Consider the following 25,723-nt stretch of genomic DNA (forward strand, 5'->3'; position numbering starts at 1 on the left):
CGATGTCTCAGCGGAATGAAGCCGATCACGGGGAAGATGCATAAAGGTGCTGACTTTCCCTGTTTATCCCGCAGGTGGCCATCCCCATCGAGGATGTGAACCGCAGTCACCTTCGGTTTACCTTCCGGCACAGATCGTCCCAGGACTGTGAGTAGCCACATGCTTCGTTAGCCCGTGTGTACTGCACATTTATTCCAGATTGTTCTAGACGTTGGTTACCGTAACACAGGGAGGTCTTGACCCGCCAGCTCCATGTCCAGGTGAACCCAGTCCTGTGTGTGCTGTCCACTCTGGTTGAGCTGCTCCCCAGAGCTCTTCATTTTTCTTCTCTAATTGGTCCACCGAGGTGCCCTTCCTTCCTACTCTATCCTTGGGTTCATCTTTCCCATTTGTTTTGTGGGTCTGTCCCATCCGTCAGAAAATCGCTGAGCTGTAACAGACAGATTTCTCAAATTGCTTTTAATGCTGTTTGTGCAGAAAACCTTGAGCCCTCTCTGGCTTTGCTGGCGGCCACTGGCATCTGGAACTCAGGCTGACTTTTTCTCGCCGGTGTTGGTATAGCCTTGGACATGATGCCAAGACTTTGGGAGGAAGGAACAGCTGTTTACATCACTCACCTTCCAGAAGGATTTAGCATCGAAGATGAAGTTTGTCTCATAGGCTATGTTGAATTCATTGTCTGCTAAGAATGTAGCCCTCTGTTAGCCACCAATACAAAGTCACAAGGGAAAGACGCTCTGCTGCCCTTTGTGGGCTGTATCCATCCGGCTGTCGGCTCAGATTTGGGAACACGAGTGATGCTACAGTTGTATATATAGTAGCGTCACAGGAAGGGCGGCCTCAGAAGGCGTGTTTATCATCCAAGACCCTGTGGGGCCCAGAGCCACAGGGGTGGGGGGTCCTCAGCCTTGACTCTGTGTGTGTTTCCAAATATCTCAGCCCGAGGAGTGAATGCCCAGGGGGGTTGATGACCAGGAGAAGTGGGAGCTGCCCTCCCCTTGGCGCAATGCTGAGCACAGAATCAGTTCAGTTCAGTTCAGTCACTCAGTCATGTCGGACTCTTTGCGACCCCATGGACTGCAGCACTCAAGGCCTCCCTGTCCATCACCAACTCCTGGAGTTTACTCGAACTCATATCCATTGAGTGGGTGATGCCATCCAACCATCTCATCCTCTGTCGCCCCCGTTTCCTCCTGTCCTCAATCTTTCCCAGCATCAGAGTCTTTTCCAATGAGTCAGTTCTTCGCATCAGGTGGCCAAAATATTGGAGCTTCAGCTTCAGCATCAGTCCTTCCAATGAACATTCAGGACTGATTTCCTTTAGGAGGGACTCAGTTCCTTCAGGATGGACTGATTTGATCTCCTTGGAGTCCAAGGGACTCTCAAGAGTCTTCTCTAACACCACAGTTCAAAAGCATCAATTCTTCGGTGCTCAGCTTCTTTTATAGTCCAGCTCTCACATCCATACATGATTACTGGGAGGTTGGCCTCAGAAGGCACACATCTGCCCGCATCCACAGAAAACATCAACTGATGCATTTGGAGTTGCTAACAAGTTGCAGAACGGCGTTAGACCATTCACATACCAGCCCCAAACTTTCCCAGCAACTTTCTTAGCTTTTTTTATAGTCCAACTATAGAGCTCAGCTTTCTTTATAGTCCAACTCTCACATCCATACATGACTACCACCACAGCCTTGACTAGATGGACCTCAGCCAAGTCCTGGAGGCTGTGGTGGGCTCTGCACCCAGCACAGTGGAAGTCGTGGTGGTGGGGGGCAGGGGCTGCGTGGGAGGCGAGGGTGGGGAGCCCCACTGCAGGGCAGGCAGAGTTCTCCAGTGCACGGAGGACTTCTCGCAGAAGCACGCTCCCCCTTTAGAACACCGTCGTTCCCCCTAATTGATAGATTAGAGTAGGGCAGAGGGATCTCTTCGGCAGCATTTTAATTTCCCAAATCCTTGTTTTCCTTGTCAGTTTTAAGTACTCATTACAGACAGGACGCTGTCACGACACATTTGCATAATTAATGAAGCCTCCCCGGCCACAGCTGCGGGGTTGGGGGAACGTGCGAAGCATCGCAAGTGTGACGATGGTGAAGTTGGTGGGCCACCCTGGCGATGGGGGCCACAGGGGGGCCTCGACTACCGCCTTGTCTGTGGACTCTGGGGCAGATATGGGGCGAGCTGAGGCCACACTGCACCCCCTCCCTACTGTCCCCAGCAAAACGTGTTGCTTTACCCCTTCTGGAAGCAGGTGACGGGGTATCTCACGCTGGGATCTGCACTTGGGGTTGCTGGGAAAGTTTGGTGCTGGTATGTAAGCGGTCTAACGCTGTTCTGCAACGTGTTAGCAATTCCAGATGCGCTAAGTGATGTTTTCTGTGGATGCGGGCAGATGTGTGCCTTCTGAGGCCGACCTCCCGGGAGTTTCCCTTCTTTGTAGAGGGGCTGGCTGGGTGGGCTGCCCTGCCTGCCCTCCGGGGCATGAGGTCTTCTCCTGTGACTCCTGACGTGTAAATGTGTTGTCTGCCTCGTCACGGCTGCTAACGAACATGCGATAAATGCAGTCCGTTCCTGATGTGAAGAGGCAGAGTATTAATAATTTAAAGGTGCGCTTTTAAATTCTGTCCTACTTAATAGTAGGGCTGGGGGAAGCTGTCTGCTGGTAGGTGTGGTCACGTGTCTCGAACCACGGCTGATTTCACAGAGACGGGCTTTAATGTTTTTCATGTCTGCTTAGAACCTGATGGCTCAGATGGAAAAGAGTCCACCTGCCATGCGGGAGGCCTGGGTTTGATCCCTGGGTTGGGAAGATCCCTGGGAGGAGGGCACAGCAACCCACTCCAGTATTCTTGCCTGGAGAATCCCGTGGACAGAGGAGCCTGGTGGGCTACAGTCCATGGGGTCGCAAAGGGTCAGACACGACTGAGCGATTCAGCACAGCACAAACTTGGAAGGATCTCTTCCTTCTCTCTCGAACACTGAGAAATTTTATGTTTTCAAGAACCCTTTCACAAAGTTACTTTTTGATTCCTAAGGTACATATATTTTGCTTTTATCTGCCCTTTTATCTTTGGTTAGTCAATCATTCACCCATCTAATTAGCTAGCATTTATTCAGTACCTATTTTATTCCAGGAATGCAAAGATCAATGAGATAATACTATCTCATGCAGTGATGTCCTAGAGTAAGTATTTTGAGCCTCTGACTTAGGGTGGGCAGATGTATTGCTCTTGGACCTCTATTGTTTCATCTCTAAAAATAGAATCTGGGATGTATAATTTTAAAGGTATTTTGTAGCCTTGAACTCAATGGATCCATGCTGTGTGCTTGCATCTCTGAAAATTCATTACGCATCCATTTCTTCAGCCCAGAGTCCTCATCCATGTCTAGCTGATTAGGCACCTGCCCACCCTGGAGCCTGCACTCCCCTCTGCTCACCAGCCTCACTGGCTGTCAGCCCCCAGTCAAGCCAGGGCACTCCTATTAGGGCCTCTGTATTTGGCCATCTCCTTTCCTGGAGGGTTGACATCTTGGGTCATACGTAGTCCATCTTCGCAGAGAGACCTTTCTGACCATCCAGCTGGGTCGTCCCTGTTCCCATCATAATGCCTTAACAAGCTCCCAACTTTTCTTTGTTTTTTGAAAGAACTCATTTGTTGGCGTCTCCCCAACTAAAACAAATGTTTATTGAGTATCTGATATATAGCAGGCACTACGTTACACACTGGGGAAATAGCAGTGAGAAAATACATAACGTCTCTTTCATGGAAAAACCCAGTGGGTGAAGCTAATGATAAATTTTCACGCACACACACACACACACACACTCGGCACACGCACGCACACACACACACTCGGCACACGCGCGCACACACGTGCACACACACAGTACAGCCTGGGTCATCTGGTAGTGATAGGGACTTGTCTTAATCTGCTGGGGCAGCCACATCTAAATACCTTAGACTGGGTGACTTAAGAGTGGAGATTTCTCACAGTTCTGCAGGCTGCTAGTCTGAGCTCAGGGTACCAGTGTGGTTGGGTCTGATGAGAACCCTCTTGAAGGTTACAGATGGCCACCTTCTTGCTGTGAGCTCACATGGAGGAGGATAGAATTGGTGTCTGTTCTGTTTCTTATAAGGGCCCCCATTCTATAGGGTCAGAGCCTCACCCTTATGACCATTCAACCTTAAGACCTTCCTTTTAGGCCTTTTCTCCAGTACAACCATACGGGGATTATTATTAACAGTTCAGCTCCTGACCATTGTGAAGACTGATCAGTTGAGTGCCAGGTATGACCAGGGTCTGCATTTGCTCTCCTGGGCAGCTGGTCATGTCAAAGCAGGTGACTCCTTGGCGGAAACTTGAATGAAATGAAGAACTGAGTCTCCCATGCTGATTTTGGGGGAAGAACTTCCTCGCCAAAGAGAATGAAATTTCATGTTCAGGTGCTTAGTCCACCTGTGACTTACATTAGTGGAGGGTCCAAGGTGGGCATCTCTCTGTTTTGGTTTTCCCTGTTGACCATCTGTTTTCTCAGGGAGGATTTGCCCCTTACAGTGGTCACTTATGATGGCCCGTGTGTTCTGCCCTGTTAATCTGTGAATCCCTAGGCTGCAAACACCGTCTTCACTTAGCTCTTTCCAGTTACTCTTGGCTTTCAGTATTGCAGACTTCCCTCCTCGTTCCCCTTCAAAAGCATCCTCCTACTCTTGGTCCTTCACTCCAGGTTCCGTCTTGAACTTCCACAAGGAAACTCTACACTGCTCTGAGTTTACAGATTAGTTTGAGCCCAAGGGTTTCCCTTTGTGATATGTGAACATTGTCTCCATCTCCGTGTATTTATGTTTACTTTTAACATCTGTCAAAACAGTTTTGTCATTTTTTCAGAAAGGCAGCTCTCGTGGCATTTTATGATGTTATTTTTGTCACGGCGGCTGTTGAAAATGATTATTGATCTCTGTTGCAGCTAAGGACAAGTCTGAGAAGATATTCGCCCTGGCTTTTGTAAAGCTCATGCGCTACGATGGGACCACCCTGAGGGACGGGGAGCATGATCTTATTGTCTACAAGGTATGTTCATTTTTCTGTTGGTGTGATGCTTTAAGCCTCTTTGGGCTTCCTGGCCTGAGTGGACATCTCTCTTTGTGGCACCAATGCTGTCTAGCAACGATTAATTCTGAAAATGAGCATTTCAGATGACCAGCTTTTTAGCTGTTCCTAAGGGGAGATGTTTGTTTTAGTTGCTAAGTCATGTCTGACTCTTAGTGACATGATGGACACCAGGCTCCTCTGTCCATGGGATTCTCCAGGCAGGAATACTGGATGGGTTGCCATTTCCTTCTCCAGGGGATCTTTCTGACCCAGGGATTGAACCTGCATCTCTTATGTCTCCTGCATCTCTTAGGTCTCCTGCATTGGCAGGCGGGTTCTTTACCACTAGAGTCACTTGGGAAGGCCATAATAACACATTAGATTCTGTTTAAAAAAATGCTCTGTGAATGTGAATTCATCTAGAGGAACAAGGGAAATATTAAAAATAAGCAATTTAGCACAGGGTCTCTGTTCAATATTATGGCTATTTTTTCCTATTATTATTATTGGCTGTGCAGCATGTGGGATCTTATTTCTCTGACCAGACATCAAACCCATGCACCCTGCAGTGGAAGTGAGGTGTCTTAACCACTGGGTCACTGGGGAAGTCCCCTGATCAATATTATATAGCAAATTAGTTGGGAAAATAATTTTTGCAAGAATAGACACATGTAGATGTATAACTGTATGTTTCCCTGGTGGCTCAGTGGTAAAGAATCTACTTGCAATGCAGGAGATGCAGGTTCAATTCCTGGGTTGGGAAGATCCCCTAGAGAAGAGAATGGCACCCCACTCCAGTATTCTTCTTGGAAAATCCCATGGACACAGGAGCCTGGTGAGGTACAGTCCATGAGGTCGCAAAAGAGTTGGACACAGCTTAGCAGCTAAACAGCCATGTGTATAACTGGATCACTTCGTTGTGTTATCTCTAAGTAAGCACAACATTGTCAGTCAACTATAATATAAAACATTAAAAAATAAAACTGTTTAGGAAATAATAGAAAACAAATATCACGAGGGTTCAAAGGATTAAGGATCTTAAGAGGGTAGGAAAAAATTGCCTGGTGCCATGAGCCGTGTGTGACCTGTTGTGGCGTTAAACCCGCAGGCGGAAGCAAAGAAGCTGGAGGACGCGGGCACGTACCTGAGCCTGCCTTCCACCAAGGCTGAGCTGGAGGAGAAGGGCCACTCGGCCACCGGCAAGAGCATGCAGAGCCTCGGGAGCTGCACCATCAGCAAGGACTCCTTTCAGATCTCCACGCTCGTGTGTTCCACCAAGCTGACCCAGAATGGTGGGTGTGCGGCCTGGGGACCGGGACGCCTCTCTGCACGCTTTCTCCTTTCGTCCCCTCTTTCTCGTGCTCCCTGCTGGATGCAGGAGGCTTCCCTAGGTGCCTGAATCCCACCTGTGAGCCCTTCACACCCTCGCTCTGTGATGGCCTGTGGGGATGCTGATGACCGGGGAAAGAGGGTGGGGCTGACATCCCTTCTGCTTTGAAACGCACATTCTGATTTCACCCTAAGGATGAACCTTAAAGTGATGGATTGCTTTTTCTTAAAAAATTATCCATCTGTGTATCTGCTGCTGCTAAGTCTGTGTATCTAGACATCTATTTGTTTGGCTGCCCCGGATCTTAGTTGCCGCATGTGGGATCTAGTTCCCTGACCAGGAATTGAACCCAGGTCCCCTGCATTGGGAGTGCCGAGTCTCAGCCCCTGAGCCACCGGGGATGTCCCTGAATATACTTTTGAAAAAGAATTTTGGCCACGGGAAGATAGCATGGCATAAAGGAAAGTGCATAATTGGGAGTCAGACCAATGCCCCAGGCTTGAACCCTGGGAATGACCTTGAACCAGGGCCCCCAAGCTCATGTTCCTGTGTATGTCCTTGTTATAATGCCTGTCTCCTCGGGCTCTCTGAGGGCTACCGGACCTGTAGGGTGTGAGACTCCACCCTCTTGGGTCTTCCCCTCTCCCCTCTGCTCATTGAAATAATTACCAGTTACCTTTAGTTTTAAAAGTTGCTGATGACATTTCTAGTCCCCCTGATGGGGAGATAAGGCGCCCCTTGCTGACGCACTCACACCAAAGTACGGTCTTAAGGCAGCATCAGATGGTGCCCGGCGTCCTTGCTCGGGCGGCGAGTCTCCTCGGCCTTGTCCCCACTGCTTGCAGCCTCCTTGTAGCATGGCCGCCCGGCCAGGGGCCACTTCTGATTCCGAGCATACCATCTGGTCGAGGCAGAAGCCCCTCTGCACAGATCCTACACTGAAAAATCCAGCTTCCCGAATGTGACCGTCTCACAGCTGTGCTGAGTAGCTTCACGCTCTCTTGAAAGTCAGCTTGAAAATCCAATTTTTCCCTCTTAGCCACCCGATATGGATTTTGATTATTAATGTCTGTTGTCATGAATTGTGTCCTGGGGGGTTGTCCTTAAAGTTGGGGCCCAAGGGACAGTCATCATTTGGACTTTAACAGGATAATCAGGGGCCAAAAAGTAGCCCCATCTCCTGGAAGCCCCTGCCTGGTAGCGGAGGGTGCACTGGCGTGGGGTGTGTGGGACCCGTTCAGACTTTCCCCGCCTGCTGTCTCTGCCTGGTTGTGCTGGGCTCTGCAAGCTGCGTTTCTCACCATTTGTCTCACGAGTAAATTGGGACCGACTGGAGGGTGGGGGGGTGGTTGGAGGAGAATGTGTGGCGGAGAGTAGCATGTCACTCAGATGCTTGAAGGCCACTTGGATACATCTTTCTAATAATACATGGTTTGATACATGGTTTGCCTGGCACATTTTGAATTCTCCCAGCTTGGGGTCCTGCTCTGAGCAGGTGAAAACCCTACCCAGGGGTGTTGGGTCCCCTGCATGCATGGGGAAGGGTAGGTCATGTGCAGGGGGTTTGCAAGTTTAATCCCCCGGGGAAGATGCCATCGGCTGGATGAGCACTGGTTTGAGACTGGGTTATAGCACGGATGACCCAGATGTCACTCAGATGTCACCCTGGATACAACCTTCACAGCCCACTTGCCTGACGACCGGCTATGCCTTCTAGATGGCGGTCCCCAGCCTTATTGGCAGCAGGGACCAGTTTCGTGAAAGACAGTTTTTCCACGGACTGGGGGGTAGAGGGCTGGGTGGGATGGTTTTGGGGTGATTCAAGCACATAGCATTTATTGTGCACTTTATTTCTGTGATTGCTACCTCAGCTCCACCTCAGACCATCAGGCCTTAGATTTCAGAGGTTGGGGACCCCTCTTCTAGGGTCTCATTGAATTCAGGGCAGCCTCTCTCACGAGTACTTCATCTTTGCTGCGTCATAAGCCACCCTCTTACCTATGGGTCATATTCCAGAAGCATGTTTGGAAGCTGTTGTTTGCAATTTGAATATGTTTCCCCATTAAACAGTGCTATGAATAGCAGGTAGGTGGGGCCCACCCACAGAATCCCCCTTAACCCGCATGTCCCTGGAGAAGAGGGCTGCGAACCAGGGCATTCCCAAGGTATTAAGTCACAGTAATTTCCCAGGGAGATGCATCTCCTTGTCTCTGACCTCCTGACTCGTCGAGTCCCGCCAGTCTCAGGGCAGTCCCCTGCCTGGGACTGAGGGCAGGGCCCCCTGGTTTCCTGCAGCGGCTGTTGCTGGGCAACCAGGAAATTGCAGCTCTCAGCGATGCAGCTTACTGAGAGCCAGGGGGACCCGTCTTTTGTTGTTCATTTCACACCAGCCAGCGATGCCTCTTTTCGGGATGGTGGCGTGTCAGGCGTGTGCGAGATGGAGTTGCCCCAGTTGGCATTGAGTCCCAGATTCTCATTTGAGGGAGTCATTTTTCTGAGACTGTGATTTGTTCCTGCGAAGGTCCAATACTTAGGGAAAAGGGGTGGCTTCATTACTCATTGAGATTTGTGTGAAACGTCTCTGTTCTCAGCATTATGCTGGATGCTACAGGGGAGAGGCAACAACGCAGGAGATGTGGTTCCTCTCCTGAATCAGCTTGCTGCCGAATGAGAAGGAGAGAAATCCTGACCCGGAGAGTTATTATGGGCCAGACTGCAGTGGCTGCTGGGGATTGAGAGGGGACAGAGAGGGCAGGGACCTAGGGGCTGGTCGAGCTCCCCTCCTCAAAGGTGTTCTCAGAAAGGTACAGCTGGGCCCGTTAGCCGTGGACAGACACCTTTGAGGAGGGGGAGCTTGGCCAGCCCCTAGGTCCCAGGTCCCCTGCATTGGGAGTGCCGAGTCTCAGCCCCTGAGCCACCGGGGATGTCCCTGAATATACTTTTGAAAAAGAATTTTGGCCACGGGAAGATAGCATGGCATAAAGGAAAGTGCATAATTGGGAGTCAGACCAATGCCCCAGGCTTGAACCCTGGGAATGACCTTGAACCAGGGCCCCCAAGCTCATGTTCCTGTGTATGTCCTTGTTATAATGCCTGTCTCCTCGGGCTCTCTGAGGGCTACCGGACCTGTAGGGTGTGAGACTCCACCCTCTTGGGTCTTCCCCTCTCCCCTCTGCTCATTGAAATAATTACCAGTTACCTTTAGTTTTAAAAGTTGCTGATGACATTTCTAGTCCCCCCGATGGGGAGATAAGGCGCCCCTTGCTGACGCACTCACACCAAAGCACAGTCTTAAGGCAGCATCAGATGGTGCCAGGCGTCCTCGCTCGGGCGGCGAGTCTCTTCGGCCTTGTCCCCACTGCTTGCAGCCTGCTTACTGTAGCATGGCCGCCCGGCCAGGGGCCACTTCTGATTCCGAGCACACCATCTGGTCGAGGTAGAGGCCCCTCTGCACAGATCCTACACTGAAAAATCCAGCTTCCCGAATGTGACCGTCTCACAGCTGTGCTGAGTAGCTTCACGCTCTCTTGAAAGTCAGCTTGAAAATCCAATTTTTCCCTCTTAGCCACCCGATATGGATTTTGATTATTAATGTCTGTTGTCATGAATTGTGTCCCGGGGGGTTGTCCTTAAAGCTGGGGCCCAAGGGACAGTCATCATTTGGACTTTAACAGGATAATCAGGGGCCAAAAGTAGCCCTATCTCCTGGAAGCCCCTGCCTGGTAGCGGAGGGTGCACTGGCGTGGGGTGTGTGGGACCCGTTCAGACTTTCCCCGCCTGCTGTCTCTGCCTGGCTGTGCTGGGCTCTGCAAGCTGCGTTTCTCACCATTTGTCTCACGAGTAAATTGGGACCGACTGGAGGGTGGGGGGGTGGTTGGAGGAGAATGTGTGGCGGAGAGTAGTGTGTCACTCAGATGCTTGAAGGCCACTTGGATACATCTTTCTAATAATACATGGTTTGATACATGGTTTGCCTGGCTCATTCCGCAATATCTCAAGGGCTTCCCTTGTGGCTCAGATGGTAAAGAATCTGCCTGCAATGCAAGAGACCTGGGTTCGATCCCTGGGTCTGGAAGATCCCCTGGAGAAGGGAATGGCAACGCACTCTGTCATTCTTGCCTGGAAAATTCCATAGACAGAGGAGCCTGGGTGTCTATAGTCCATCGGGTTGCAAAGAGTCGGACATGACTGAGTGACTAACATGATGATCTTTTCTCAAAAGTACAGCGTAGAGGGGAACCTCAGCCTCCTTCTAATCCAAAGTGCCACTAACTTTACTTGAATGGATTCAGATTATTAACTAGCCTCTGTTTTAAAAAAAAAATTTGCTGGTAATTCTTATGCGGTAGAAAGCTCCCTTAACCCCAGGACTGAGAGCGTGACTGAGCAGGATGTAGCCTTTCTCATGACTTCCCTTTTGATTAGAAATTAAACTATGTCAGCTTTCTTGATGAATGACTAAAATGTTCATCTCTTTGATGGACGGCTGCTGCAGGTCTTCCCGCCGGGCATCATGCTAAGTGCTTTTCCCATGTCTTACTATTTAATTCTTGCACCAACCCTGTGACTCAGGGAACCATGCACCCATTGTTCAGATAGGAAAACTGAGGTGAAGTTACTTGTCCAAGGTCATATAGCGGTTGTTGTTGCTGTTGAGTTGCTCAGTCATGTCCGACTCTTTGTGACCCCATGGACTGCAGCACGCCAGGCCTCCCTGTCCTTCAACATCTCCCAGAGCTTACTGAAACTCATGTCCATCGAGTCGGTAATGCCATCCAACCATCTCATCCTGTCGTCCCCTTCTCCTCCTGCCCTCAATCTTTCCCAGCATCAGGGTCTTTTCCAATGAGTCAGTTCTTTGCATCAGGTGGCCAAAGTATTGGAGCTTCAGCATCAGTCCCTCCAGTGAATATTCAGGATTGATTTCCTTTAGGAATAGCTGGTTTGATCTCCTTGCAGTCCAAGGGATTCTCAAGAGTTTGAACACCACAGTTCAAAAGCATTAATTCTTTGGCGCTCAGCCCTCTTTATGGTCCCACTCTCAGCGTGGCCCACCTGATGCTTCTATCTATGCTCTTCATATTCCAAATACACTAGGATGTCCCCCTGCGTTTTCCTGTTTGTAACTCTTAACCTTCAACACCTGTGCTTGGATGAGGTCATATCAATGCGGATGTGTGTTTATTGCTCATCACCTGTATGCCTTTTATGTGGTTTGATGTTTATGGGCTTTCCCTGATCGCTCAGATGGTAATGCAGGAGACCTGGGTTTGAACCCTGGGTTGGGAAGATCCCCTGGAGTAGCACATGGCTTCCCACTCCAATATTCTTGCCTGACAGTATGCAGGAGATGTGGGTTCAATCTCTGGGTTGGGAAGATCCCCCGGATGAGGGCATGGCTTCCCATTCCAGTATTCTTGTCTGGGAAACCCCAGGGACAGAGGAGCCTGGCGGGCTACAGTTCATAGGGTTGCAAAGAGTCTAACATGACTGAGCGACTAACACTTTCACATCCTTAAATTATAATTGTTGTCTTGTATTCACTGAAATTCTACCTTATCGCCAAAATTGTTTTTCTTTTCAGTATTGACTAGGGTTTTTCTTAAAGAGACAGTGTCTGTAGCAGAAGTTCATTCCTGATGAGCATAAACAGTACATTAGATCTGTTTTGCTAATTGTGTTTTTTTCACGTAATGGGATATTAATATGACTTCAAGTGAGAGTTGTGTAGGCCTATGTCTTTTCCTAGAGATGTTTTGGAGTCTGTCTTCATGCCTTAAACAAAGTCATTTCTCAACATTGTCTTCCACATTTAGTCTGCAAAAACCATTGCATTCAACTTGAGGTTTTTCTGTTAGGAAACAAACATAAAGACTCACAGAAAGGCCCAGCCTTGGTGAGGGCGGCAGGCTCAGTAGAGCAGTGGCCAGCGTTCTTGTCTCCTTCAGGGACTGTCCCCTTGCATTCTCAGTACTGCATTTGAGTTGGTTATTTTATATCACATGCCCAGGCACTCAGTCATGTCCGACTCTTTGAGACCCCTTGGACTGTGGCTCGCCAGGCTCCTCTGTCCACGGGATTTCCCAGGCAAGAATACTGGAGTGGGTTGCCAGTTCCTTCTCCAGGGGATCTTACCAACCTAGGGATCGAACCCAGATCTTCTGCGTCTCCCACATTGCAGGTGGTTTCTTTACCACTGAGCTGTTGGGGAGGCCCTTATTTTATATTATTTTATCTTAAAAAGTAAGAGTCTTGTTCTCAGGCAGGAAATAACTGCGGGGGAGAAGCTGCCAGGAGCGGCCTTGCAGGCCTGCTGCTGCTCTGATTTGCCTTCTTGTAGGTGGAAAGGTCTTCCTTTCACGGGCTCCCTGCTGCCTTTCTGAAGCTTTTGTTTGTAAATCATTTCATGGTAAATGTAATTGAAAGTAATGAATTCAGCTGCACTGGGCATCAAGGATGCCTCTAGAAAAGTACTGAAATATTTAGCTGGCGAACATTTCCAAAGAGACTTGGTTTTTCTGTTCAAAAAGTGATGTTGGAGACCTGATGTGATGGGTGCGTGAGGAAGACCAGTCCTTGCTGGGAGGAACTGATTGTCGTTTCCTGTTTCCAGTGGATCTGCTGGGGCTCCTGAAGTGGCGATCGAACACCAACCTGCTGCAGCAGAACCTGAGGCAGCTGATGAAGGTGGACGGTGGAGAGGTGGTGAAGGTAACATGGCCCCCACGCTGTTCGCTTGTCCTAAAGTGTGTGAACCGGTGTAGGTGCGGCCTCCCAAGACCGTAGAGCCACGCCTCCAAGATACGGTGGGTTCGGTTTCACATTGTGGTGGGAAGGCAGATCACATGAATTATTTGGTTCCTGGATGCAAATCAAAGGGACGCCCACACCTTGCTGCAGTCTTTGGAGTGTGTGGTAACCTCGTGTCAGAGAAGCTAGGTATGATATAAAATGGGTAACCAACAGGGACCTCGTGTACAGCAGAGGGGACCAAGCTCATTATTTTATAAAAACCTGTAATGGAAAAGAATCTAAAAAGCAATATATAATATATAATGTATTACAGTATCTACAATGTATAATATATATGTATTATAATACACATGTATATATAATGCATATAATTTATATGTATATTTATATGTACATGGATATACATGTATGACTGAACCACTGTGTTGTACACTTGAAACTAACACATTGTAAATAAACTATACCTTCCAAAATTAGAAAAAATCATGTCCACACCTTAATTAAAAAATACCTTGTTGCGAGAAATGCCGTCACTCGAATCTTTGGTGACTGATAACCCTTTTGCAGTAGTCGTATCAGAGATCGCTGATCACATCATCACCACAAATATATCAATGAAGAAGCTGGAAATATTGTGAGAATTATCAAAATGTGACCCAGAGACACCGAGTGAGCTAGTGCTCTTGGAAAATTGGGGCCGATAAACTTGCTGGATCCAGGATTGTCACAAACCTTGGATTGGTAAAAACCAGAGTACCTGCCAAGTGCGATGAAGCACGGCCTGCCGGCGTGGGGCTCTGGCTCTGACCCCTTAAACCACCAGCGTCTTTGGGATGTTGACACACGCCTCTAGGAGGACAGAATCCTTCTTGGACCCTGGTCAGGCAGGGTGGCCTGGCTTCACTGTGATGGAAATGGTCTTTGGAATCATCCGAGTCTAGAGCCCTGGGCTCCCCTCCAGTGGGCCCTCGCTGTGGGGCTGCCATAGGTTAAATAACCTTGTTTAAGCCTCACTTTCCCCACTGTAGTCTGTGCCTTTGCTGGGCTTCTTGGGCGACTCAGACAGTAAATAATCTGCCTGCAATGCAGGAGACCTGGGTTCAATTTCTGGGCTGGGAAGATCCCCTGGAGAAGGGAATGGCCACCCACTCTAGTATTCTTGCCTGGAGAATTCTCTGGATAGAGGCAAGGAGCCTGGCAGACGATAGTCCATGGGTTCACAAAGGGTTGGACACGACTAAGCGACTAACACACATACTTTCCCTGCGGTAAAATGGACAGAGCCAGAGTGCCTTGTTCAGATGATCCTTGTAGAGGTTGCAGTAGGTTCTGGCCCTGGGAGGTGGTACAAGAGTGTCATGATTTATCCTCATCACTGTCCTGCCGTCCTTGTCATCCTTAACCCTGGCTCACGACTTACCCAGAAGCCCTGTCGTCGACGTGGAGAACTGCGCGGTATGCCCGTGAAGTCGCAGTCCTCAGGCTTAGCTGCTTTCCTCCCTTGCAGTCTTGGTTTATTTCTTAGCCTCGCACAGAGCAGGCTGTGGAGCAATGCTGGTGGCCTCCTGAATCTTCACCTGAGATTGGACAGTCAGACGAGTGTGATTGGAGGTCCCTTGGAATGCTCAAGTGTGGTCCTTGTTGGCGCTTTTGGTATTTTCTTCAGCCTCTCCTGTCTCCCGTCTGCCCGGTGACGCCTCCTTGTACGGAAGGCAGTGCCCGTCCGTGTCCATGGGGCTCCACCCGGGCTGGGGGCAGCGGGCTGGCCCCCCGCCTCGTGGTTGCTCCTGAGCAGGCTCCCCGCCGCCAGGTCTGTGCTGCTGCCTCCATCCCATCCCATTCCCTCCGTGAGAGATGCTCGCGGAGGGAGACACCCTTATCTCTCTAAAAATTAATTACTTAAAATGGTCTCAATTAAACAGCAGTGTGGTTAGCTTCAGTATAAATTAATTTGGCGGCGTCGCTCTCCTAAATTCATTGTATAGCCACTCAAACATATCCTTGCTAATCTTCTAAGTTTAATCATCTTTTCCCGGCCCTTGTCTTCTTGTCCTGGCTTGGACAACGTTAATTGTATTTTAAACTTCCCCGGGTTCTATGAATTCCCTAATTCGGATGAAAACTGGCTGAATAACTTCACAGCACTTCTTTAAAAGACCCACAGTTAATGAAATTGTGTCCTCTTTCATTTTTCGGCCCCTGTATCACGTCAGGGATTACTTGTATTTCTGTTGAACTTTTGTTACACTGACCAGGGAAAATCTGGAGCCATCTGGTTTTATTGCCTTCCTCTGTCCCTTTTAGCTGGTCTATTATCATCTCCTATTGTTCATCCCTGGAGATGATTTTTCACCTCTCTCGTGACCCTTCCTGTGTTCACTGGAACTGCCCAGGCCTGGAGGACTTGTCTGGCCCTTACCTGCTTTGCCTGAGTTTTACTCTTTCCTGTCACCAGCGTGTCTTAACATCCTTAGGCCTAGAGTGGAGAACGGACTCATCTGAGGACCACATGGGGTCCCAGCCTGCATGGGGCTGCTTTCCGTTATACGGAAGAACACTTATAGGCTGTGGGTCTTATTCCACTTATTTAAGACCTCCCTTTTGTGTATTTGTAACTTTTTTCTTAAGATTTTTGGTTTTCTTGATGTGTACCATTTTTTAGGAACCCTTCAGAGGAATTAAAGAACTTCTTGATTAGGGTGAAAGAGGAGAGTGAAAAAGCTGGCTTGAAACTCAACTTTAGAAAAACTAAGACCATGGCATTCAGTCCCATAACTTCATGGCAAGTAGAACGGGAGAAAGTTGAAGCAGTGACAGATTTTCTTTTCTTGGGCTCCAAAATCAATGAGGACAGTGACTGCAGCCATGAAATTAAAAGGCACTTGCTTCTTGGAAGAAAAGCTATGACAAATCTAGACAGTGTATTAGAAAGCAGAGACATCACTTTGCTGACAAAGGTCTGTATAGTCAAAACTATGGTTCTTCCAGTAGTCATGGACAGATGTGAGAGTTGGGCCATAAAGAAGACTGAGCACCAAACAATTGGTTTTTTTTGAATTGGGGTGCTGGAGAAGACTCTTGAGAGTCCATTGGACGGCAAGGAGATCAAAGCAGTCAATCCTAAAGGCAATCAACTCTGATTCCAATTCATTGGAAAGACTGATGCTGAAGCTGAAGCTCCAATACTTTGGCCACCTGATACAGAGAGTCAACTCATTGGACAAGACCCTGATGCTGGGCAAGATTGAGGGCAGGAGGAGAAGGGAGCGGCAGAAGATGATTAGATGGCATCACCGATTCAATGGCCATGAATTCGTGCAAACTCTGGGAGATAGTGGAGGACAGGGAAGACTGGTGTGCTGTAGTCCATGTGGTCGCAGAGTTGGACACAGCTTAGCAACTGAACAACAGCAACATTTTTTAGAGTCTTTATTGAATTTATTACACTATTGCTTCTGTTTTGTGTTTTGGTTTTGTGGCCTTAAGGCATGTGTAATCTACTAAGTTCCCTGATCAGGGGTTGAAACTGCACCCCTTGTATTGGAAGATGAGGTCTTAACCACTGGGCCACCGGAGAAGTCCCTGTGTGTTTGTAACTTTTACTGGAAAGATGACATTGCCTGATAGACAGATCAAAGCATTTGCTCATTTGGAAAAAGTGACGCTGCTTGGAGAAAATATTTGCTCACATGAAAATGGTGATCATGGTCTTCAGTGGATGGTCTTGGAGAGAGGGTGGGAGTCAAAAGCAGCCCTTTCATGGCCTTGAGTGAGGGCGCACCCTCAGGACACTCTGCTGCAGCTCTCCAGGCCCCGGCCCCTGTTTCTGTGTCAGTCGTCTGGGTGGGGCGGGTGGACCTACTTCCTTGAACTGTGCCAAGCCAGGGCTTGGCACCTGGGGAGTCTCTTGGCAGGAACATTGGGCTATTAGCAGATGGCGTCAAGTTTTGACCTTTGCGAAGCTTTTGCAATCTGAAAATGATGGGAAATGATACAAAAGTAATGAAGGTGGTACAGGCTTAAATAATTACGGAGTTGACAGAACGGTGGATGTCTAGACCAGAATGCCTTCTGCTCCGGCTGGTTTCACTCCTCTGCCCATTTGTATGTGACACTTCCTGGCACGGAATAGGGGGTCGGAGGCACAGTAGAACAGAATGAGGATTTTATGCCTGACGGGTCTTAGATTGCTTACTAGGTCTGGGAGCTTGTCCTCTCTTGGGAAGAAGAGCTTTGGTAGTCGCTTAGTCATGTCTGACTCTTTGCGACCCCATGGACTGCAGCCCGCTAGGCTCCTCTGTCTATGGACTTCTCCAGGCAAGAATACTGGAGTGGGTAGCCATTCCTTTCTCCAAGGGATCTTCTGGACCCAGGGAGCCATCCTGGGTCTTCTGCATTGCAGGTGGATTCTTTACCATCTGAGCCAGCAGGAAAGAGCTGTGGGACCCTGAATGTGCAAGCTTCCACAGCTTTACGGGGGCTAGGGGGTGAGCTCTGGTGGGAGGGCAGATCCTTGTGTTTGGTTTCTCAGTCTCAAGATCGTCTGGGGACTCGAGAGCCCCTGGAGTTCTGTGTGTGGGCCGAGCAGCCAAGGGAGCCTTGGTCCAGGGATCTCACACAGCCATCCTCTGTCCTAGCTGTGGGACTGTCTCACTTCCTCCTTGTGTTCTTAATAACCACGTGTTTGAGATGTAATTCACATACCATACACATACAATTCACTGGTTTTCAGTATATCCACAGAGTTGTGCAACTGCCTGAACAATCTCATTCCAGAACATTTCCATCACCAGAAAAAGAAATCCTATACCTGCTGGCCATCACTCCACTCTGCCTGCAACCAGCTGTCTTTATAGATTTGACTATTCCAGCTACTTTATGTAAATCGAGTGACAATATATAACATGTTTTTCTTATTGACTTCTTTTCCTGAGTACAATGCTTTCAAGGCAGATGGTGGCATGTGTCAGAACTTCATTCCTTTTTATGTTTAAATAATAAATGCTGCACTGTATGGATATGCCACAGTTCATGGGCTTTCCCAGGTGGCGCTAGTGGTAAAGAACCTGCCTGCCAATGCAGGTGACATAAGAGACAAGGGTTCAATCCTTGGGTCGGGAAGATCCCCTGGAGGAGGAAATGGCTACCACTCCAGTATTCTTGCCTGGAGAATCCCATGGACAGCGAGCCTGGCAGGCTGCAGTTCATGGGATCTCAAAGAGTCAGACACGACTGAGGTGACTTAGCGTGCAAGCATTCCATTCATCAGTTTATCCATTCATTAGGTGATGGACACTTGGGTTGTTTCCACGTTTTGACCATGGTGAATAAAGCTACTCTGAATATTTGTGTACACATTTTTGTGTAGATACATGTTTTCCATTCTTTTGGCTTTATACCCAGGAATGAGATTATTGAGTTGCATGGTAAATCTACATTTAACCCTTTGGTGGATTGTCAGTTGGTTTTCCAAAGCCATTGCCTCATTCTACATTTCTACCAGCATATATATCAGGGCTCCAGTTTCTCTCTGCCTTTCTCATGCTTAACTGCTGTCCATCTATTTGATGATAGTCACCACACTCGGGATGAAGCAATATCTCACCCTGGTTTCAATCTGCGGATCCATATTGATTTAACGATGAATATACACACACTTCATTTCCTTGTATGGTCACTAGTCCACTGTATGGTCAGTAGTCCACTGTATGGCATTTTGCCCTACCCCACCGACAAGGAACTCATTACTTCCAATTTAGTCTTTTTAGTTCATCTTATACTTCTTTCTAGGGAGAATAGGGGAAGGATTCAAAGATAATTTCTAGTGTGACATAACTTTGAAGTCTCCTAATTTTTTCAAAATTATATTCATAATATTTTGTCATTCTATGCTGTAATATTTATTTGGTGACATAGTAGGCTATAAAAGGATTTCTAAATTACTGTTAAATAAATTAAGCACTTCCTGGGCCCTCTGCTCTGTACTCCAGTTTCAGAATCACATAGCTCTTCTGTCCTTGCACCTGTGTTTGTAGAAGATCCTTTATTAAACTAGAAATTTGTTCCTTTGTGGCTCTGCCCACTTGTTAGCTCAGGTCACACTCAGGGTGAACGGGATAAGTCAGATTCAGCCTTCCCAGGGTTGCTGTTGAGCTCCCGGTCTTGGTGGAAACCAGCAGAAGGGTTGGAGCAGTCACATGGGGGGTGGGGGATGAGCTCTGTGCATTTCCTTGCTGCTCATCCTCTGCTTAACTTAGGGTGGCATGTCTTTGTTATGAATTCACTCATCTCAGATTTTTGTCATGTGCGTGTAGTAGGTGCTGTTTGGGAAAGCTGGGTGTTGGGAGTTCTGCCAGAAGTAATCGGCTGGGGAGAGTGGGTGACTTTATATCGTCTGTTGACCTTTTGTGTCCCTCCAGTTCCTCCAGGACACCTTGGATGCCCTCTTCAACATCATGATGGAGAACTCGGAGAGCGAGACCTTTGATACATTAGTGTTTGATGCTCTGGTAAGAGACCTTGACTTTGCATCTGCTCAGAAATTATGGGGCTTTCATGTTGCAACCTTTGAAGCTAGGGCGGGAGCCATCACAGTAACCTTGAAAGCATTTTCAGTTGTAAACCCAATCAAAGCAAATGAATTGAGAGGTAGAAAGTTTTTTGCAATGGAGCGCTGTAGTTAGGCAAATGTAATTGGTAGCGGAGGAAGAGGTAAACTGGCTGACCAGCCTGTGTCTGAAAATGTTAGCGCATAGTTGACTCGCACAGAGGTGCAGGTGATTCAGCTGAAGATTCCAAACTGGTTTGCATTTCTTTTGCTAATGAAAATATTAATTTAACAGGTATTTATCATTGGACTAATTGCTGATAGAAAATTTCAGCATTTTAATCCTGTTTTGGAAACCTACATTAAGAAACACTTTAGTGCAACCTTAGCGTACACGTAAGTTCTCTTTTGTTGTTTTAAAACCGGTTCTTCTTTTTCTATTTTTGTTAAGACTCTTTTCCATATACTTTTGCCTATGGTTCTTTCTACATTTCCTTTCACCAATGGTGAGTTTGCTGGGATCATTTTTATTACTGTTTCCCTCTTAACAGACCTAAAAATCTTGTTGGAAAATATAGGGGATGCATTATAGGATTCCGGAGTAAATTCTTGTTCTTCTCTACACGTTTTGTTTGTCTTTGAGTTGTTCCCTCTATGTTTGATGAAATGGATATATGGATCCAGAGAACTTGCCACACTGCAGCGTCCTCAGAGCTATTTGATGAATGAATAAATGGATGTGGTCTTGTCTTGAGATTATTGTTTATTTAGTGTGAATATTAATAAAATTCAGTCTTGTACTTTTCAATCTATTTTTTCACCCTTTATTTTTTAAGGTTGCAGGTGATTTGTTTATTTTTGTTCTGCTGGATCAAGCTGGATAAAATAGTTTTTTCTTTTTAATTGGTTTAGTTACTCAGTGATGTTTAAAGAGCCAGAATATTAATGTTGTTCAGATAAAACATCTGCAGGTTTGGCAATTGTTTTTAAACTCCATCTGGATTTTGGCTTTTAATACTCCTGCATTTCTTTCTTTTTTTAAATTTTTTTCTTTACATTTAGTTGGTTTTATTGAAGTGGCATTGATTTGCAAGGTGGTGTTAGTTTCAGGTTTACACCAGAGTGATTCAGTTTTATGTATGTGTGTGTGTGTGTGTGTGTGTGTGTGTGTGTGTATAATATATACATATATTCCTTTTCAGATTCTTCTTGCTCTTTAAAGAGTTCCTCTCCTTTGTTCGAGAAGCTTCAGCTCTAGCTGACTAGGATTCTTATTCCCCACCCAGCGGCTCTCCATTCACCCAGCTGCTCCCTCCCTGGGCCCCTGTCGGGTCTAGGAGGGCTCCCAGGGGACGGTGTGAAGCCTGGTGTCAATGCCACAACCCGGGGACTTGCTGCCTTGGCTTATGTTACCACTCTGTCACTTGGCAAGCTTAGGTTGCTTAGCGCCTCTGAGCCTCAGCCTTCTCATCGCACAACAGCACGGTTGTAGGTTTTCTTGAGAATTTTAATGAGTTCTTAACATGTCAAGTGTTTGGAATAATCCGTGGCACTTAGCACCAAGCAGTAGTTAGATTTCGTTATTATTAGAATTATTAGGGTGAGTTCCTCGTTCTCTCACAGTGGGATTTATTGGCACTGATTCAGACTTTTTCTGTGTGAGCTGCAGTGAAAAGAAAAGGTTTAATATTTTAAAGAACATTTCACTTAGATTCCTTAGAAGTGATTCTCTTTTAGGGCCAGGAGCTTGAACTGAAGTTCCCATCTGTGTCTTGCCCCTGCTTAGGTCAGAACCTGTTGTCCCTGGCTGCGGGAACTCAAGGTCCTGTCCCTGAGTCTTGGATTCTGTATCTGCTCAAGTGCTTGTTTATTGCAGGGCTGCTGGTGGAGCCCGACGTGGGCAGGAAGTAGGGGTGTCCTCAGGCACACAGGGCAAGCTGTGACAGGCTTGGTGCTTGCTGGCTAATCAACGTTTGTTTAAGACATTCTGTTCTCTGGGTGGAAAAGCCCAGCTGGCCCGCACTTTGGAGGGTTCCCTGCAGACTGCCGGTCGGGTGGCCTCATCTCGCTATAGCAACCAGAAGGAGCCAGTGCAGGGTTCATGGGGGTGGCCTGTGCGCTGCTCTGGGTCCCGTGTGGCCTCCTCCTGTCACCTTCTCCATCCTCCTTTACTGAAACTGGGCCAAACAGCTCTTCTCAGATGAGATTTTTTACTTTCATTTTAGAAAGTCAGAACGGTGGCAAGGTCAGTCCAGGTCCTCTTTCTGGCGTCCCCTTGCCCTTATTCTCAAAGGGGGAAGCAAACCTGGGGAGCGTTGGGCAGGTTACTCCACAGAAGACACAAAAAGTGCCATCTTACTGTTAAATTACGACGGGATGGAGCTGAGAATCCGTATCCTCTCGTCCAGTCTGTCATCTGCAGAAAAGGCAATTTTAATTTTGGAAAATAAGTGTTCTTATCTTGTTTTGACAAACCAGCAACCCCAAGTGGTTCTTGAGCTGTTGGATTTTGAGTATTTTCGCCTTGAAATGCCAGAGGAGATAATTGAGGTTCACGCAGTTCTAACGCAATCAGGAAGGCTGCCTCTGCCCTAATGAAGTGTTTGTAGCCTTCCCCAGCCCAGGGGACCTTCTAGTACCACGCATCATCACAGACAGTCTCTCCCCTCCCCCGCTTGTAGGGGAGGCCGGCAGGGGCTTAGGTTAGACTCACATCCTGGCAGTTTCTTTACCTCTGTCCTTTGATAAATGTTGAGATCTGGAGCCTTTCTTTGCAAGCAACTCTGAGAGAAGAAATTAACAATGACTAGAGGCAATGGGTGTTACTTCTTAGCCTTCTAAGTCACAGAGCAAGTGCTCCCTGCATGGGTGGTTCATGGGGCAGAGTGACCTGGGCTGGTCCAAGTGAGGAGGGAGGGAGGCGTCAGCTTTGGGCACGGTTCTTCCCAAAAACCAGCAGGACGTGCTCGTTCTGTGCACAGATCTGCCTTTCCCAGAGCTGGTTCGGGCTCCTCCCCACTGAACCGATGTTTCCATTTGCTCCTCTCACCTAGGGCCCAGCAGTTTGGTCTTTCTATAGTTACAAGTGGTGTGACGGGTGTGAATTAGGGTCCTGTGACTTCCTAATTTATTTTCTGATTCTGGGTCATACTTTTTTGCAAATCATTCCTTCTTTTTGTTCTTTCCTTTGACTGCACTGTTGGAAGGATTTCCAAAATCTATTTCTATGGAATGAATGTGAAAAGTGAAAGCGTTGGTCGGTCAGTTGTGTCTTGACTCTTTGCGACCCTATGGACTGTAGCCCAACAGGCTCCTCTGTCCATGGGATTCTCTGGGTGAGAGTACTGGAGTGGGTAGTCATTCCCTTCTCCAGATGGAATGTCTATTCCTTGGGATATCAATAGAGTTTAGAGAACAGGGTGTGTGGGCCTGTCAGTTTGGGAAAGCATGTTAAACTGGGTGAAACAGGGGTTATGCCAGGACTTGAGAGGCTCTGCCAGGCCTCAAGAACCATCACAAGACATGTAAGCATAGATAGATACCTTCCCAGGACCGGGGCCAGGGGAGCCTAAGGGGAGGGGATCTTTCTGGCCTCGCTTTTTCAGGACGCACTGCCAGGAAGGCTCCTGTGATAGCGTCTTGAGGGTTCTTGAGTTCTGCAGCTTGATCAGTGTTAGAAATGATTTCACATCCTCTCGGTCGCCCAAAAGCCTCTTTATTGTGATTTATCAGTAAAATCGTTACTCTTAGGTTCTTCCGAGGTCGTCCACAAGCCAAGTTTCAGTTGCTCTTATGAGTGACTTGTAATAATCTCAGATAACAAGCTGGTGCACACTGGCTCTCAACTTAATGGGAAATGCTGTCAGTACCCTGGCAGGTTGGTTTTTTTTTTTTTTTTTTTTAATGAATATTTAAAAGTCAGAAGGAATTCTTGTTGATTACTGAAAAAGTTAGGGGGTGGAGAAGTTTGGTTTAGGGGTAATCTTGTTGGTTGTTGTCATATAGGTTTTACACATGTTGCTAGTTTTTGAAGTTACAGTGTAGCCAAGCATGTCAAAAGCTGAAAATATCCTGAAGTTATTTAATTATTCCTTTATGATTTAAAAGGCTTAACTTGACGATTATTCGTTTATGGGCCCGTAGCTGACTTCATGATAGAGAACCTGCCTGCCAGTGCAGGAGACGTGAGTTCAGCCTCTGGATTGGGAAGATCCCCTGGAGGAGGAAATGGCAATCCACTCCAGTATTCTTGCCTGGGAAATCCCAGGGACAGAGGAACCTGGTGTATTACAGTCCACGGGGTCGTAAAGAGTCAGACATGACTGAGCACACATGCATAGTGGTAGAAAATGTAGACATTTGGACAGAATTAAAAACTGATTATTACTCTTACTGCCTCTCTCATTTGAAAATACCACTCAATTAAAAACAAGAGAGCATTAGGAAAATAGATATGGCTGTCCAGAAAACCCCTTTGATTTGGTCGTTGAGCATTGGGAACGCTAGATCACCTACTAGTCCTGGGCTTCTCCATCTGCAAATTAGGGGTAAAACTGAACACTTGTCTTACAATGTTGCTGTGGAGAATAAATTATATAATACGCCTAAATGCTTAGGAAGACATCTGCAACTTGGAAAGTACTTGTTAAATGCTCAGATCTCGCTCCTCTGAGAGTTGTTTTATGGGTCACTTTTAATCTGTTTTGAACACATTTCACAAATATGCGCATACTGATAAATTGTGAACCCAGCTAAAAAGAACCCAAATACCCACTTGTGTATTTCTGCCCCAGTTAGGAAACGAGATACTGTAGTCGTCTGAAGTTGTTGATGTGTGTTTCCGTTCTGAACAGGAAGCTGACGAAGGTTTTGCGGAACTACGTGGACAATGCCGAGAAGCCGGGAATAAGTGACCAGCTGTATAAAGCCATGAAGGCTCTAGAGTACATCTTCAAGTTCATCGTGCGCTCCCGGATCCTGTTCAACCAGTACGTGTCCCCGTGCTGGCTCTCTAGAGGGCTGGGAGGAGACCCTTTTCTTCCTTCCTTCCTTCCTTCCTTCCTTTGTCTTCTCCCTTCCCCTGCCTCATTCTTCTTTGCCTTTCTCTCCTCCTCCCCTTCCTTTCCCTGTGGTCTAGCAGAACACAGCAGTTAACAGACAGCAATTCTGGGCTGGAGTTGTCCACGGTCACCCTAACTGCTCCCCAGTGGAGTAAAAGGCAAGCTCTGAGTTTGGGTCTCGAGCCCTGAGTCTGAACTCTGTGCCTGAGTCAGACACTGTCTCCTGAAAGCGTTGGTATTTTATCCGAGGCAGTACAGACTGAACACCCAGAGTTCTGCAGCTCTTTTCAGTGTTACTTTATAGAGGAAAAAAGCCCCTTGGAGAACACACAGAATTAAAACAGGCCACATCAACAGTAACAAACAGCAAGGTAAATTAACTCACTTGGGAAGACGGTGGGGCTTCCGCTCTCTTTCCTTCAACTAGAACCATGTTTTGTTTCTAGAGAGAGGTTCCTACACATGAAATGGCCATGTGCATGGACATTCAGTGTTTTGACTTAGGGATGTGTTTCATGGATTATCTGGGCAAATTTATGAGTTGTTTTTGAACTTTAAAGTGGATTGGGGTATTTCTGATCCACTTTAAAATAATGGCTTCATCATTTTATAGAGAACATTAGTGTTTTTTCCTAGATATCTATAGAGGAAAGAGTGGGGCTAAAATAAATGAGCTTTCAGTTGGTCCACAGTGTTTAGCTCTGAATGAAGAGAGGAGAAGCAAGGGTAAGACGGGGTGTTGGGGTGTTGAAGCTGAGTCCTGCTGCTGCAGTTTGTGGAGGCAACTGCTTTGGGTGCCCTACAGTGGGTGATACTGGTTCTTGTCGGTTATTGGAGGGCGATGCTCTTGTGTGAGTCCTAAACACAGAGATGGAGTTTAAGAATCAGTGTCCCTCTGATTCACAGAATACATGTCACCTTTAAAAGCCCAGCCCTCTT

General features: G+C 47.4%; 1 protein-coding gene across 2 annotated transcripts in view; it reads left to right on the forward strand.

Moving 5' to 3' along the window:
• Positions 1 to 25,723, forward strand: part of DOCK1 (dedicator of cytokinesis 1) — a 546,606-nt gene that overhangs the window by 97,771 nt on the left and 423,112 nt on the right. For both annotated transcript variants that reach the window (XM_043926662.1, XM_043926663.1), the window contains exons 16-22: positions 75 to 147; positions 4,970 to 5,073; positions 6,203 to 6,386; positions 13,038 to 13,135; positions 19,597 to 19,686; positions 20,020 to 20,120; positions 24,578 to 24,712. In XM_043926662.1, the coding sequence (XP_043782597.1) occupies positions 75 to 147; positions 4,970 to 5,073; positions 6,203 to 6,386; positions 13,038 to 13,135; positions 19,597 to 19,686; positions 20,020 to 20,120; positions 24,578 to 24,712 (785 nt within the window). The remainder of the gene's footprint in view (positions 1 to 74; positions 148 to 4,969; positions 5,074 to 6,202; positions 6,387 to 13,037; positions 13,136 to 19,596; positions 19,687 to 20,019; positions 20,121 to 24,577; positions 24,713 to 25,723) is intronic.

Source organism: Cervus elaphus, chromosome 15, assembly GCF_910594005.1.
Source record: "Cervus elaphus chromosome 15, mCerEla1.1, whole genome shotgun sequence".
NCBI classification, from domain to species: domain Eukaryota; kingdom Metazoa; phylum Chordata; class Mammalia; order Artiodactyla; family Cervidae; genus Cervus; species Cervus elaphus.